This window comes from Mandrillus leucophaeus, unplaced genomic scaffold (assembly GCF_000951045.1).
Source record: "Mandrillus leucophaeus isolate KB7577 unplaced genomic scaffold, Mleu.le_1.0 Scaffold1320, whole genome shotgun sequence".
NCBI classification, from domain to species: domain Eukaryota; kingdom Metazoa; phylum Chordata; class Mammalia; order Primates; family Cercopithecidae; genus Mandrillus; species Mandrillus leucophaeus.
The window spans coordinates 186,079-201,594 of NW_012101278.1; the positions used below are offsets into that span (position 1 = coordinate 186,079).

General features: G+C 47.1%; 2 protein-coding genes and 1 pseudogene across 5 annotated transcripts in view; all 3 read left to right on the top strand.

Moving 5' to 3' along the window:
• Nucleotides 1-3,405, top strand: part of LOC105534253 (tubulin polyglutamylase TTLL13) — a 15,909-nt gene extending 12,504 nt beyond the window's left edge. The window contains exons 11-15 of the mRNA XM_011972940.1: nucleotides 418-603; nucleotides 903-1,080; nucleotides 1,372-1,551; nucleotides 2,157-2,460; nucleotides 3,158-3,405. Of these exons, the coding sequence (XP_011828330.1) occupies nucleotides 418-603; nucleotides 903-1,080; nucleotides 1,372-1,551; nucleotides 2,157-2,460; nucleotides 3,158-3,405 (1,096 nt within the window). The remainder of the gene's footprint in view (nucleotides 1-417; nucleotides 604-902; nucleotides 1,081-1,371; nucleotides 1,552-2,156; nucleotides 2,461-3,157) is intronic.
• Nucleotides 3,406-4,110: 705 nt separating this feature from the next.
• Nucleotides 4,111-10,711, top strand: NGRN (neugrin, neurite outgrowth associated). 3 transcript variants are annotated; one of them, XM_011972937.1, is made up of 3 exons: nucleotides 4,111-4,324; nucleotides 4,736-4,846; nucleotides 9,694-10,711. In XM_011972937.1, the coding sequence occupies exons 1-3, from the start codon at nucleotides 4,161-4,163 to the stop codon at nucleotides 10,289-10,291; spliced, it is 873 nt and encodes a 290-aa protein (XP_011828327.1). In that variant the 5' UTR covers nucleotides 4,111-4,160; the 3' UTR covers nucleotides 10,292-10,711. The 3 variants fall into 3 exon arrangements, with proteins under 3 accessions (XP_011828327.1, XP_011828328.1, XP_011828329.1); XM_011972938.1 differs by having other exon boundaries at nucleotides 4,117-4,324; nucleotides 4,814-4,846; XM_011972939.1 differs by lacking the exon at nucleotides 4,736-4,846 and having other exon boundaries at nucleotides 4,117-4,324.
• A 544-nt stretch (nucleotides 10,712-11,255) lies between these two features.
• LOC105534257 lies at nucleotides 11,256-15,435 on the top strand (annotated as a pseudogene). Its single transcript, XR_001005241.1, has 3 exons — nucleotides 11,256-11,260; nucleotides 11,499-11,533; nucleotides 13,859-15,435. The product of XR_001005241.1 is annotated as a p53 apoptosis effector related to PMP-22 pseudogene (transcript).
• The last annotated feature ends 81 nt before the right edge of the window (nucleotides 15,436-15,516 follow it).

The window sequence follows — 15,516 nt, forward strand, 5'->3', positions numbered from 1 at the left end:
CTCACTGCAAGCTCCGCCTCCTGGGTTCACGCCATTCTCCTGCCTCAGCCTCCCGAGTAGCTGGGACCACAGGCACCCACCACCACGCCTGGCTAATTTTTTGTATTTTTAGTAGAGACGGGGTTTCATCATGTTAGCCAGGATAGTCTCGATCTCCTGACCTCGTGATCTGCCCGTCTCGGCCTCCCAAAGTGCTGGGATTACAGGCGTGAGCCACTGCGCCCGGCCCAAGCCTATTTTCATGGTTACCCACATTTGGCGCTTGCCAAAGATGGGCTTGGCAGCTTTCCCTACTTGGGCACGGGCCCAGGAGGTCAAGAACCCAGCAGGAGGGGCTCCAAACCTTAGTCAGTCTTCCTTTCCCTACTGAACATTCCTACAGCTCTCCTCTGACTCACTTGAGCTTGCTTTCCACAGGAAAGAAAAAACTGAGTCATCCCATGTGGCAATGCTGGACCAGGAACGATATGAGGATTCTCACCTGGGAAAATACCGGCGGATCTACCCTGGGCCTGACACAGAGAAGTATGCCTGCTTCTTCAAGCACAATGGCTCCCTCTTCCAGGAGACTGCTGCTTCCAAGGCCAGAGAGGAGTGTGCCAGGTACTTTGACCGACATTCTTCTCTGCACACCTAGGTGGGGCAAGTCCTGAAGCTGCATTGCTTCCCAGCAGGGGAAGAGGAAGTCAGACACTTGAGCAGAGGAATGGAGCTATAAATCCTATCAGACTCTTAGTGACTCTTTTCAGTTTAGTAGGTTTCTTGTCCTCCCCCGTCATTGCTCTCCCATCAGTCCTAAGAACAGATTATAATTTCCTACTCTTTCCCCATCCCCATTTTTCCTCACCCCTCTTCTCCCCAACACCATTTCTCTAGTGTCTGAAGCTGCTGTGTCTTGTCAGGCAGCAACTGGAGGAGATCCGCCTTAAGCAGGAACAGCAGGAGACCTTGGGCAGTAAGAGGCAAAAGGCCAAGGACCAGAACCAGGGTGAATCAGCTGGGGAGAAAAGCCAACCCAGGGCAGGGCTCCGGAGCCATTCCACCCGCTTGGCTTACAGGAACCACAGCTGGGAGAAAGAGGTGCTAGGGGTTTTGTGGCTCTTATCTTTCTGTGGGAAAATGGGTTGGGACAACTAGAGAGGGGAATGAATCTCTGCTGTCCTCTCCCCCCATGCACAAGAGAGGAGTTCCTAATCAGTAAATTGAATCTGATCCTTTGGAAGATGAAGTGAGAGAATGGACAGCAAAAGGAACTGTCCTGGGTCAGGGAAGGGATGAGGGTAGAGTGGGCAGGAGGCCTGCAGCCATCCTGGGCGATGGTTTGGGACTCATCCTTGGAGATCCTGCATTTATCTCTCATGTACCTTGTAGCTGCTGCCAGGACAGCTGGACACCATGAGGCCTCAACAAATTGTGGAAGAGGAGGAGCTGGAGCGGATGAAGGCCCTGCTACAAAGGGAGACTCTCATCCGAAGCTTGGGTATTGTAGAGCAGCTCACCCGTCTGCAGCACCCTGGCCCCCAGGGCCAGAAAAAACTTCATGAGAGTCGGGTGAGGGTCCCTGTGAAGCCTCCCAGAGGAAAAGGGAACAAGGGCTGTCGTCCCAACACATGGTGGTGGTCTCAACAAAGGAGGCTTGTGTGATGGTATCTGTCAGTGGAGCCTGGGAAAGCAGAGTGCACTAACTGGACCTTGGGAGAGGGTCTGTTGATTCCTTTTACGTCTGTTCCCAAGCTCCTTTGTTTTAGATATGACATCCAGCAAAGTGCAGCTCCAAACTTTCTCATTTACAGGAAACCTGCTCTCTATATTCCTGTCCCCAAATAACCCCACACTCATGACTGACAAATAACAAGGCCACCACCCTCAGTGGCTTCTGTATAATTTTCTCCCTAGCACTGTCAGTGCCCTGGCTCTAATGGGAGATAAGTAAACAGATTTGGGCCAACAAAAGAGCTGCTGCTTTCACTATTCCCTGGGCTAGTAGCAAACCTGTTGGGTTTACTGTTTTTGTTGAACCTCAAAGGAGTATCTGGTTAAATAGTGGCCATGGCCTAGATTTTTTTTCAGTTACCTCCTTTGTCCAACGCTCCATCCAAACTCACATAAAAATGTGGTAAGGGGCTGCTCTTCTCCTCTAGCCTAGATTTCGTTAGGACAGGCTAGGCAGTCAAAAACTGAAACCTGGGAGTCTGGTTCTATTTGTGCTCCTAAGAGGGGCTGCCACAGAGCAGGGCCCTCCTCATTTGCTGCATCCAGTTCTGCCCCATAAATCGATCCCCAGGATCTTAGGGGCACTGCCAAGCATGAATGCTGCAATCCCACATGTTCCCCGGTGCCATCTGCAGCCCAAGAACTTCACCTGGACAGGAGAGCCGGCAGCCATCAACTCCTGTTCATTGTCAATGAAGAAGGCTGGGAGGCGCTATTTTTCCAGTGCCAGAATCAGGCTGACTAGCCGTAAGTATGCAAAACTATCTTTGGTCATTTTGACCTGTGTAAATCCCACTAGCAAGTATAGAGCTTGGATGCCCCCAAAATATAAGGCACTTCCACCGGTGTAAGAATGGGGAAGTTAGGGTACCCATTTATTTACTCCTTTCTTTTTTGTTTTCTTTTCTTTTGTTTTTTTTTTCTGAGACAATGTCACGCTCTGTCACCCAGGCTGAAGTACAATGGCTTGATCTCACCTCACTGCAACCTCCACTGACAGGCTCAAGTAATTCTCCTGCCTCAGCCTCCCGAGTAGCTGGGACTACAGGCACACACCACCATGCCTGACTTTTATATTTTTTGTTTTCGCCATTTAGCCCAGGCTGGTCTTGAACTCCTGAGCTCACGTGATCCACCAGACTCAGCCTCCCAAAGTGCTAGGATTACAGGTGTGAGCCACCCCACCAGGACTATTTAATCCTTTCTGTACACTAGACCCTGGTGATAGAAATGGCAGAAATACAGTCCTAGCACTCAACAGAGGTAATAGGAACATGGACAAGAAGACATACCATACCAATTACAATACAGTGTGGGAAAGACAGTGGATTGGGAAGCATGGGATGCCCTTCCTCTGTGTTGGTAATTGGGCCACAGCTGGGAAAGAGGTGAGCCAATCTCTTCTGTGAGTACCAACTCAGGGACATCCATGTTTCCACTGCAGAAGGACAAGCCAGCAGAAGGCTAGAAGCCATAAACCGAGTCCTGGCAGGATCAGTGCCACCCACTTTAACCCCAAAGCAGGGCTATCTTCTGCAACCGGAAAGAGTGGCATCTGACTCATGGACTGAATGCACCTTGCCCTCCATGGTAAACTCTGAACACAGAACAGCCAAGGTTTCCCTCTGCCCTGCGTCTGCACCCGTGCTGCAGCGTTCCAGAGCACTCCTCAACATCAATCAGTTCAGGTAAAAGCAGGAGGGAAGCACTCTACCTCTCCTGGAGAACCTCCCCAGGTTTCCAAAGGGTTTCCAAAGGGCATTCAATCTTTGCTAAATGAAAGACTGCCACCAAGTTCCTCTTTGAAAAGCCCTGCCCAGGAACCCCATTTGTAAAAGGCAAAATACAAAGACACCAAGAATTCCTCAATAACCTAAGATTAACTGGGGATCAGTAAAGACTAGAAGATGAAGAGGCGCCAAGGCCAGCCATGTACTCATTTCTGCTTATCAAGCCTTAGTCTGGGTTTATCGCTAGGTGATGGGTCTGAACCCTAGGTGCGGCCCGGGGCTGGAGGTCATCCAGGAGACAAAGAGCCCCTTTCCCAGAGGAGCCGAGTGCCCAAGGCACTGGGCTGTCGCCGTCAGAAGACTGCCGAGCAGAAGCCCTGCCCACCAAGGTGGCGGAGACAGGCAGGCCTGGGGAGCCGCTGGGGCGGAGGGACGGCTCTTGGAAACTGAATCCGTACTTTAATTAAAATTTATGCAGTTTTCCAGGAGCGTCCTGTACCTCATTTCGGCCCTCACGTTTCAGCCAAGCCCACTCCACAGCTACAGCCAGAAAGGGTGGGCCACTGAGCAGCGTGAGACCAGATCTCACGGCCACCAAATGAAGAGGGAAATGCTTGCTACTACCCAGCTTCCGGCCCGCCCCTTCCACTTCCGGCCTTACCCGGCTACTTCCGCTGCTATTTCGTAGCAGACTGCTGAAGGCTGGTTTGCGTCGACATGGCGGTTTCCCTGAGTGTCTTGCTAGGGGGGCGCGTTTGCGCTGCCGTCGCTCGCTGTGGGTTCGCGACCCGGGGGGTGGCGGGCCCAGGCCCTATCGGCCGGGAGCCGGACCCCGATTCCGACTGGGAGCCGGAGGAACGGGAGCTGCAGGAAGTGGAGAGGTACCGGCTTCTCCTCGGGCCCTCAGCTTGAAGCTGGGCCTCGCGCCCCGGCGCCCCAGGCCGCGCCCCCTTGGCGCCGGGTGTCCTGCCGCTGCTTGCGCGGCAGCCTTTGTTTCCTTTTACCCGTTGTTAGTCGCGCAGCGTGAGGTGTTCAGCTCCCCAGGGACCACTGGTCCCTTCATTAGTGACGTATTTCATCATTAGTTTAGAGAGTTCGGCATGCTTACAGGCAGTTATTGTTCTAGGTGTTAGCTTTCTGGGTATACAGAGCAGCTCTAAGCCGGCAACACGGCCCGGTTGCCCTTGCGGTCAAAGAGAAGAGGGCTGGGCGCTCCATGATTTAGCCTGAGGCTCTTCAAACATCCATTCTGCTTCCACGCATGGCTTCTGCCATTGATTCTCTTCCCCCAGCACCCTGAAAGGACAGAAAAAAGCAATCCGATTCCAGAAAATTCGGAGGCAAATGGAGGCGCCTGGTGCCCCGCCCAGAACCCTGACTCGGGAAGCCATGGAGCAGATCCGGTAAGACTCAGGGTACCTTGTTTGTATCTGCTGTGACAAGAAATGAAGGATACTGGAGCCCAGAGCACGGGTTTGGCTTTTTTGATACTGCTTTTATATTTTCATGTACTTTTTATCATTGAAATTTATTATCAGAAAAGTAGAGTAATATAACGAACTTTCCTAAACCTGTCATCATCTAGATTTAATAGTGTATTGTTTTGTTTTTTAAAGACACGTGGTTTCCGCAATCACCTCGAACTCCTGACCTGAAGTGATTCGCCCGCCTCGGCCTCCCAGAGTGCTGGGATTACAGGCATGAGCCACTGCGCCCCGCCTGGTTTTAGTAGTTTTTAACGTTGTGACGTGGTTGTTTCATTTTTGCTGAAGTTTTTAAATAGTAAATTGCAGACATCACAACATTTAACCCCTGCATGTAGATCATGACGTTCCCAACCTAAGGTACAGGGATGCTGGTGCTTCCATAGTTAGGTGCATTTTTCTGAAGAGAGGATCTATAATTTAGGAAAAGCTTAAAAGAGATTTTAAATTTTTTTTGTTTTGAGTAGGTAAAGTGTTACATATGGCTCAACATCCTAACAGTATAGCATGGTTTACGCATTGAGAATTATTTGCCCCACCCACTCTCCTGTGGGTACTTTTTTTTTTTTTTTTGGTAAATGGAGGTCTCACTCTGTCGCCAAAGCTGGAGTACAATGGTGTGATCACAGGTCACTGCACCCTCTACCTCCTGGGCCCAAGCAATCCTCCCACTTCGGCCTCCCAAGTAGCTGGGACTACAGGTGCATGCCACCATGCCTAGTTAATTTTGTTTATTTTTTGTAGAGACAGTCTCATCATGTTGCCCATGCTAGTCTACAATTCCAGGGCTCAAGCGATCGTCCCACCTCAGCCTTCTGAAGTGTTGGGATTACAGGCGTGAGCCACTGTTTGCAGCTGTACTATTTTTAATAGTTTTTCTCTACCAAAAACCAGGCTCCATGCCCTGAGCGAGCCACTGCGCCTGGCCCTCAATTCTTTTTTATAGATGGTGTTATTATATTTTTTTGAGGCAGTATATGACAGTGGTTTTTAATTTTTTTTTAAACAATTTTTTCTCCTATCTATTTATTTATTTGACAGAGATGGGGGTCTCACCATGATGACCAGGCTGGTCTCAAACTTCTGGCCTCAACTGATCTTCCCATCTCGGCCTCCCAAAGTGCTGGGATTAGAGGCGTGAGCCACCACACCTGGCCAGAATGCATTATTTAACCTGTCTTTTCTTATGGGCATTTAGTTGGGTTGTTTCCATTTCTGTTGCTCACTAATAGTGCTCCAGTGAATAACTATGTATATGTATCATTCTACATACCTGCCAGGAGTATTTGTGATATACATTCCCAGAAGTAAGGTTACCAGGTCAAAAGACAAATGCGTTTGCATTTTGATAAATATTGCTAAGTAGCCCTACTTAGCACATTAGTACATAATACTAATACATAATACATACTTAGTACATAAATAGTACTTACGTACTGTTTTTCATTTCCATCAGAATGACTCTGGAATTGAAATTTAAAATAAAGGGGATTCTGTAGAGCTGGTCAAGATTTTGTGAGCCTGTAGCACCTTCTGGGTCCTCAGTCAGGTCTAATTTCCTCTTTTTTTGTTGTTTGTTTTTTGTTTGAGACAGTCTCACTCTGTTTCCCAGGCCAGAGTGCAGTGGTGAAATCTCAGCTCACTGCAGCCTCTGCCTCTGGGTTCAAGAGATCTTGGGCCTCAGCCTCCGGAGTAGCTGGGATTACTGGTGTGCACCACCACACCTGGCTAATTTTTGTATTTTTAGTAGAGACACAGTTTCACCATGTTGGCCAGGCTGGTCTCAAACTCCTGACCTCAGGTGATCCACCCACCTCGGCCTCCCAAAGTGCTGGGATTACAGGCATGAGCCACCATGCCGGCCTCTGTCTCCTGTCTTCAACAATAGCTTTTTCAAACCTTCCACCTTCGTACTTATCTCCCTTTTTTGTGGTCAATAAATGTCCTTTTAAGAGAAAAAAACAGTCCAATAAGTAAGAACTTTGAGCTTCCTGGTCTTCCTCTTTGCCCACTACTCTCAAACTTATGGTCTACTCTCATTTCAGAGGAAATGGGAGCCCTTCACTTGTCTGGGACCAATTCTCTGTATGCTTTAGGTCATATTTCTCCCTGCTTACTCAGGGACCTCTGTCCTCAACCTAAAGCTCTCTCTCATTCTTTTATTCCCAGCTGGTTCCCAGGGTACCTACCCTTGGTTTTTTGTTTGTATCACTGCAATAAAACTGCTCTCCTTAAATCCATCAGTGACTTCGTCAGTGCTAGGCTCAAATGACACTTTGTAGTCTTTAGCCTCGTTAATAATTCAGCAGCATTTGCCCTTGTAAAAACTGCCTTTTAAATTTAAAAAAAAAAAAAAATTAAATAAAGACAGGATTTTGCCATGTTGCCCAACCTGGTCTCCAACTCCTGAGCTCAAGCGATCTGCCTGCCTTGGCCTCCCAAAGTGTTAGGATTACAGGTGTGAGCTACTGCACCCAACTGAAACTGCTTTCTTTTCTCTCTCTCTCTTTATTTATTTATTTATTGCCACTGATTCTCTTTTCGTTTTTTTGTTTGTTTGTTTGTTTGTTTGAGCCGGAGTCTCACTCTGTCGCCAGGCTGGAGTGCAGTGGCATGATCTTGGCTCACTGCAACCTCCGCCTCCTGGGTTCAAGCGATTCTCGTGCCTTAGCCTTCTGAGTAGATGAAATTACAAGTGCACAGCACTATGCCCAGCTAATTTTTTTCTTTTTCTTTTTTTTTTTTTCTTTTTGTATTTTTAGTAGAGATGGGGTTTCACCATGTTGACCAGGCTGGTCTTGAACTCCTGACCTCAAGTGATCTGCCTGCCTCAGCCTCCCAAAGTGCTAGGATTACAGGCGGGTATGAGCCACCATACGGTACAGCCTTTATTTTTATTTTTTTAATTTTACTTTAAGTTCTGGGGTACATGTGCAGAATGTACAGGTTTGTTACATAGGTGTACATGTGCCATGGTGAACTGCTTTCTTAAAATTCTCTTCTCCCTTGACTCCAAGGTACCATTCCCTTCTGATTTTGTTTGTTTGTTTGTTTGTTTCTTTGTTTCTAGGGCTGCTTTTCTCAGTTAACTTCCTAGGCTCCTCTTCTACTTCCTGTATCTTAAATCTTGTTATTTCTTAGAGTTGTGGCCTTGTCATTTTAGCTCACTCCGCATATTTCCCTGCCTGATGCTAGCCACTCAGTCACCCCTGCTATTGGCTTATGACTTCCAAATCTGTCATCTCCAGTTCATGTTTTTTTTCCTGAACTCTAAAGGCATATATTCAACTGTGTACCAGACATCTCTGTTTTGGATATCACTGTTTCCTCAAACTCAACATGTAAAAAATACAATTCATTGTTGTTCCCTGACAACTTCATTCTGTTCCTGTTTTTCCTATAACCTGCTAATTAATTACCCAAGCTAAAATCCTGAATCTTGACCTTGATGCTTCTTCCCCCAATGTTTAGTCCCTTAGTACCAAGTTGTACTATTTGACTTTTCTAAAATATTTCTCAACTCACTTTCCTCCTATGCTCCATTGACTATCTCACTTGAGACTGTCTGGATTACTGTAACAGTCTCTTGACCAATCTTTCTGCCTATATTTTTGTCACTGAAAAACTACCACTAGGTTGAACTCCTTTTTTTCTTTTTTTAATAGAGATGGGATCTCAGTGTGTTTCCCAGGCTGGTCTCGAACTCCTGGGCTCAAGCAATCCCCCTGCGTCAGCCTCTCAAAGTGCTGGGAGTGAGCCACTGTGCCAGGCTGTAGGTCGAACTTCAAAATGAAAATTTATCCATGGCATTCCACTGCTTAAAATTTTTCCTTGACTTGCTCTTGCCTTGTGATAAACTCCAGACCCCTAAGTGTGATCTACCTCTTACCTCACTGTCAGTTGAGCTATTCCCAACAAAGGTGCTGTGCTACTTTACATTTCACAAGTGTTCACTTTATCATCATTACCTTTCATATCTCCTTCTCTCCTCCCTTCTGTCAGCTTATTACTCCTTTCATCCTTTCAGACCAACTCTAGCTTGGACTTCATGAAGCAATTCCTGGGCCTGGCTGTAAGTGTTCTTATTCCCTATATCTGAGTCTCCCTCCTGGGGTGCTGTCTTTGCATCCTGTGCTATAACCTTTACCATAATGTCATTCATTGTGTCTGTCCCCACTCCCAAACTATGTAAAGGGAAGGTCAGTTCTGCATCCCCAGGACCTAATGTGGTATTAGATGTCAGTGAGAGGAGCTGAGTTGATATGAAATGAAGTGACCTGACTGACAGTGGTCAGGTGTTGCTCTTGACACACAGGAATGGAACACAGCCATTTAGCTAGCACAAGGTAGGGACTACATTTGCGATTTTTCAAGCCCTGTTTTTTTGTTTTTTTGAGAGATTCTCACTCTGTTGCCCAGGCTGGAGTGCAGTGGCACAATCTCGGCTCACTACAATCTTCACTTCCCAGGTTGAAGCGATTCTTGTGCCTCAGTCTCCCAAGTAGCTGAGATTACAGGCATGAGCCACCACACTTAGCTAATTTTTGTATTTTTAGTAGAGATTGAGTTTCACCACATTGGCCAGGCTGGTCTCGAACTCCTGGGCTCAAGCGAATCACCTATCTTGGCCTCTCAAAGTTCTGGGATTACAGGTGTGAGCCACCATGCCAGGCCTCAACCCCTCTTCTTTATAATACGTATTGCAAGTTAGATGTTGTTATAGGAGCCTTCTTTACAACTTGCAAACCTGCTCCTTCTTCCCATAGGTATTTACGTGAGGAATTTCCAGAGTCCTGGTCAGTTCCCAGGTTGGCTGAAGGCTTTAATGTCAGCACTGATGTGATCCGAAGAGTTTTAAGAAGCAAGTTTGTACCCACGTTGGAGCAGAAGCTGAAGCAGGATCAAAAAGTCCTTAAGAAAGCTGGGCTTGCCCACTCGCTCCAGCAGCTCCGGGGCGCTGGAAATACCTCAAAGCTGCTCCCTGCAGGCCACTCTGTATCAGGTTCTTTGCTTATGCCGGGGCATGAAGCCTCATCCAAAGATGCGAATCACAGCACAGCTTTGAAAGTGATAGAGTCAGACACTCACAGGACAAATACACCAAGGAGATGGAAGGGAAGAAATAAAATCCAGCACCTGGAGGAGAGCTTTGTGCCTGTTGCTGTACCCCTAGGTCATCCAAGAGAGCTACAGAAGTACTCCAGTGATTCTGAGAGCACCAGAAGAACTGGCAGTGGTGCATTGCCAAGTGATCAGAAGCTGGAGGAGTTGAAGGCAGAGGAGCCGGGTAACTTCAGCAGCGAAGTAGTGCAGAGGGGTCAAGAGTTCTTTGACAGCAACGGGAACTTCCTGTACAGAATTTGAGTCGGGGCTTGGCTTGTGGAGATGCCTTGTGAAACACAGCTGGGCAAGGAATATATATGGAACAGCCTGGATTTCTACATATGGAGAAGCCACCTTGGAATAGGAAGAAGTATTGAGCCTGGACTGTGGGAGGGAAAAACTGCGTGAATAGATTTCAGACTTCCTGTAGTAGTGCCCCCAATCTGACCTCTGTTGATCTTCAGTACTCACTCTTCTTGCTTGGACTCTCTGTATGTTGAAAACCAGCCATGTTGCATGTGTTGTTACAATTTTCTGTGATACTTGCAATTTATATTTGAGAGGAAGTGAAAAGTTTGCCTTCTGACCTCATTTCCTTCTTGATCAGTGAACACTAACATTTTTGGGACAACTTAGTCAATTGTTTTCCTTACAAGCAAAATAAAGTAAAATGTAGCAGTCTGCTTTTTTGGTGCTCTCTGGGGTAGGATGGTTTACCTGTGAACCTTTGTGAGTGAGGGAAGGACAAAGGCAGAAAGGAAGGATCCTTGGTCAGTAAACGTTGGGAGAGAGATGGAACCAGAGGAATTTCCCAGCAAAGGGCTCTATGCAGAGCATCCTGCTTAGTGATGGATTCTGACAACCAAAAACTGGACGCCCTTCTCTTAGTTGCTGGGGTTCTGGCAAAGATTGGGAAATGAGGGGTTGGCAGAAAACACAAAGCAGGCAAAGGCTTTAGGGCCCTTATAATCTCCAACCACATTTTAAAGTTAATTATATTAAGAGTGGGGCATGGCGGAATGTGCCTACAGTTCCAGTGACTTGGGAGGCCGAGGTGGGAGGATTGCTTGAGCCTCGGAGGTTGAGGCTGCAGTGAGCTATGATTGCACCACTGCACTCCAGCCGGGGGTAACAGAGTGAGACCCCCATCTCTAAATAAAAGTCAATCAATCTTCAGTTATGTCTCATTATACAGTTTCCTTAACCAGATTTCTACAGTGGCGCCATGATGTAGGCAATCCCAGATTAAGAGGTCCCTTTTACAAATAAGGAAATAGACTCTAAGATGGCTGCCAATAAGTAGCAGTGCTGGGACTTAACTCGGGTCTCATCATTAATCCAGGGCTTTTGGAATTCCAGGGATATGGCACTGTCTGCCATAATTTTGTTAATTTACTGATTGTTTTAGAAATACATCTGTTATAACCAGAAATCTGGGGACAGCTTAGTCAATTGGTTTTCCTTACAGGCAAAATAAAGTAAAATGTAGCAGTCTGCTCGTTGGTGCTCTGGTGAGATGGTTTACCTGTGAACCTTGGAGAACCGTGTCCTGCTTTCACAATTTACCAGCAAAAATGGCTACTCAGAATTTAAATACGTGTAGGACATTAATGAAAACACCTACATTCCAACTCAGTCATTGCCATTCTAGAATCTTATTGCTATTTCAAATGTCCATTTACAGCAATTAAAATACTGATTACTGTTGCTTTTATCAATTATTGATAACTTGATCATCTGTTCTCAGTATAAATGGCAAAGCCCTATCACATGCTAAGCAAAGTTCTACGATCCAGATACTGGTAATACAATAGTGGGCAGATAGGACCCTTGCTCTCATTCCCCTGTCACTATCATGTAGTTCATAGTAGAAGCTTATCAATATTTTTATGGTTTTATTATAGTGTTTATTTTTTAATTGTTAAAGATGTGTTAGATGCTGTTTGATTGTTTAAATTTGCATTTGTAACTCCTGCAAATCATCTGATCATGCCATACCCTTTTCCCAATGGGCTATAGAAACCTAAAGCCTGTTCTTAAAACTTTGTTTTTTAATTTATTTTTGAGACGGACTCTAGCTCTGTCGCCCACGCTGGAGTGCAGTGGCAAAATCTCAGCTCACTGCAACCTCCACCTCCCAGGTTCAACTGATTCTCCTGCCTCAGCCTCCCAAGTAGCTGGGATTACAGGCATCTGTCACCATGCCCAGCTAATTTTTGTGTTTTTAGTAGAGATGGGGTTTCACCACGTTGGCCAGGCTGCTCTCAAACTCCTGACCTCAAGTGATCTGCCTGCCTCAGCCTCCTAAAGTGCTAGGATTACAGGTGTGAGCCACTACACCTGGCCTTTATTTCTTTTGAGACAGGGTCTCGCTCTTATCCACACTGGAGTACAGTGGCTCAATCTCGGCTCACTGCAACCTCCACCTCCCGGATTCAAGCAATTCTCCTGCCTCAGCCTCCCAAGTAGCTGGGACTACAGGCATGTGCCACCATGCCCAGCTAATTTTTAAAAATATTTTTAGTAGACAGGGTTTCACCACGTTGGCCAAGCTGGTCTCAAACTCCTGACCTCAAGTGATCTGCCTGCCTTGGCCTCCCAAAGTACTGGGATTACAGGCATGAGCCACCACACCCGACCTTTATTTTTATTTCTTTGGAGACAGGGTCTCGCTCTGTCATCCACACTGGAGTGCAGTGACTCAATTTCAGCTGACTGCAACCTCTGTCTCCTGGGTTCAAACTATTATCATTCCTTAGCCTCCTGAGTAGCTGGGACTACAGGCATGCACCACCACACCCAGCTAATTTTTTTTTTTTTTTTGAGACGGAGTCTTGCTCTGTTGCCCAGTCTGGAGTGCAGTGGCGCAATCTCAGCTCACTGCAAGCTCTGCCCCCGGGGTTCACGCCATTCTCCTGCCTCAGCCTCCCGTGTAGCTGGGACTACAGGTGCCCGCCACCATGCCCGGCTAATTTTTTTTTTTGTTTGTTTGTAGTTTTAGTAGAGACAGGGTTTCGCCGTGTTAGCCAGGATGGTCTCTATCTCCTGACCTCGTGATCCGCCCGTCTCGGCCTCCCAAAGTGCTGGGATTACAGGTGTGAGCCACCGCGCCCAGCCTAATTTTTTATTTTTAGTAGAGTCAGGATTTCACTATGTTGGCCAGGCTGGTCTCAAACTCCTGTGCTCAGGTGATCTGCCCGCTTCGGCCTCCCAAAATGCTGAGATTACAGCGTGAGCCACCACGTGAGACAGGCAGATCACCTGAGGTCAGGAGTTTGAGACAAGCCTGGCCAACATGGCAAAACCCTATCTCTAGTAAAAATACAAAAATTATCTGGGTGTGGTGGCAGATGCCTGTAATCCCAGCTACTGGGAAGGCTGAGGCAGGAGAATTGCTTGAACCCGGGAGGCAGAGGTTGCAGTGAGCCGAGATTGTGCCACTGCACTTCACCCTGGGTGACAGTGAGACTCCATCTCAAACAAACACCTCCAATGCTCTTTCTCAAATACCATGGCTACCCTTCCTCCTGCTTTACTTCATCTGTCACACAAGTAATATATACTCATTAAAGAAAAAGACAAGCAAAATGAAAACAAAAGTCATCCCTAATCCCACTGCTGAAGAGTTACTATCTTACCAACATTTTTCTAAGCATATGTACAACTTTAAAACAAGCACAAAAGAATAATATTGCGCAGGGCACGGTGGCTTACGCCTGTAGTCCCAACACTTTGGGAGGCCGAGGTGGGTGGATCACTTGAGGCCAGGATTTCGAGACCAGCCTGGCCAACATGGTGAAACCCTGTCTATATTAAAAATACAACAAGGAGCGACTCCCCGCCGCCGCCCGGGCCCGCGCGCTCCTCTGCCCGGCCCCACACCGCGGGTCGACGTGATCCGCTGCAGCCTGGCCTGCGAGCGCTGCCGCTGGATCCTGACCCTGCTCCTACTCAGCGCCATCGCCTTTGACATCATAGCCCTGGCCGGCCGCGGCAGGCGGCAGTCAAGCGACCACGTCCAGACGTCCTTGCTATGGTGGAGATGTTTCCACGAGGGCAGCGACGGCAGCGGGTCCTAAGAGGATGGCTGCTAGAGCCTCATGGAGTACGCGTTGGGTAGAGCAGCAGCTGCCATGCTCTTCTGGGGCTTCAGCATCCTGGTGATCTGTTTCATCCTCTCCTTCTTCTTCATCCTGTGTGTACCCCAGATGCTTGTCTTCCTAAGAGTGATTGGAGGTCTCTTTGTCTTGGCTGCTGTGTTCCAGATCATCTCCCTGGTAATTTACCCCGTGAAGTACACCCCAACCTTCAACCTTCAGGCCAGCCCTTGCTGTCACTTACATCTATAACTGGCCCTACGGCTATGGGTGGGCAGCCACGATTATCCTCATCAGCTGTGCTTTCTTCTGCTACTGCCTCCCCAACAATGAAGATGACCTCCTGAGCAATACCAAGCCTAGGGACTTCTACACATCCGCCTAACTTGGGAATGAGCGTGGGAGAAAATCGCCACTGCCAAGATGGATTCCAGAAAAAGAAACTGTTTGTCTAGGCTACTTTGAACCTAGTTTTTGGCAGTGTTCATAGTCAAAAATGCTAAAATAATTTGGGAGAAAATGTTTTTAAAATAGTGCTATAGTTTTATGTTCACCTTTTATTATGTTTGGTGAAGTTGTGTATTTTCACTAATTACCTATATTATGCCAATATTTCCTTATATCTACCCATAACATTGATGCTACATTTGTAAGATAATATGAACATGAAACTTAACACTTTATAAGGTAAAAATGAGATGGTTTCCAAGATTTAATAATCCGATCAAGTTCTTGTTATTTCCAAATAGAATGAACTGGGTCTGTTAAGGGCTAAGGAGAAGAGGAAGGTAATGGTAAAAATTGTCAATGACTGGCTGGGTGTGGTGACTCAAGCTTGTAATCTCAGCACTTTGGGAGGCTGAGACAGGCCGATCACCTGAGGTCACGAGTTCAAGACCAGCCTGGCAAACATGGTGAAACCCTGTCTCTACTGAAAATACAAAAATTAGCCGGGCGTGGTGGCACATGCCTGTAATCCCAGCTACTGGGGAGGCTGAGGCAGGAGAATCGCTTGAACCGGAGAGGTAGAGGTTGCAGTGAACTGAGATCGTTGCATTGCACTCCAGCCTGGGCAACAGAGCAAGACTCTGTCTCAAAACAAACAAAAATTGTCAATGACCAAACATTCTGAAAGAAATGCCAAAAAAAGCTTTTTTTTTTTCAAGACTTCAAACGATTTAAAGAAGCAAAATAGTTTCCTAAATGCATATTGTTTGTGAGAATTTCTCACTAATATCCTGAATAATTCTTTTTTTTTTGAGAGAGAGAGTCTTGCTCTGTCGCCCAGGCTGGAGTGCAGTGGCATGATCTTGGTTCACTGCGAGCTCTGCCTCCCGGGTTCACGCCATTCTCCCGCCTCACCCTCCCGAGTAGCTGGGACTACAGGCA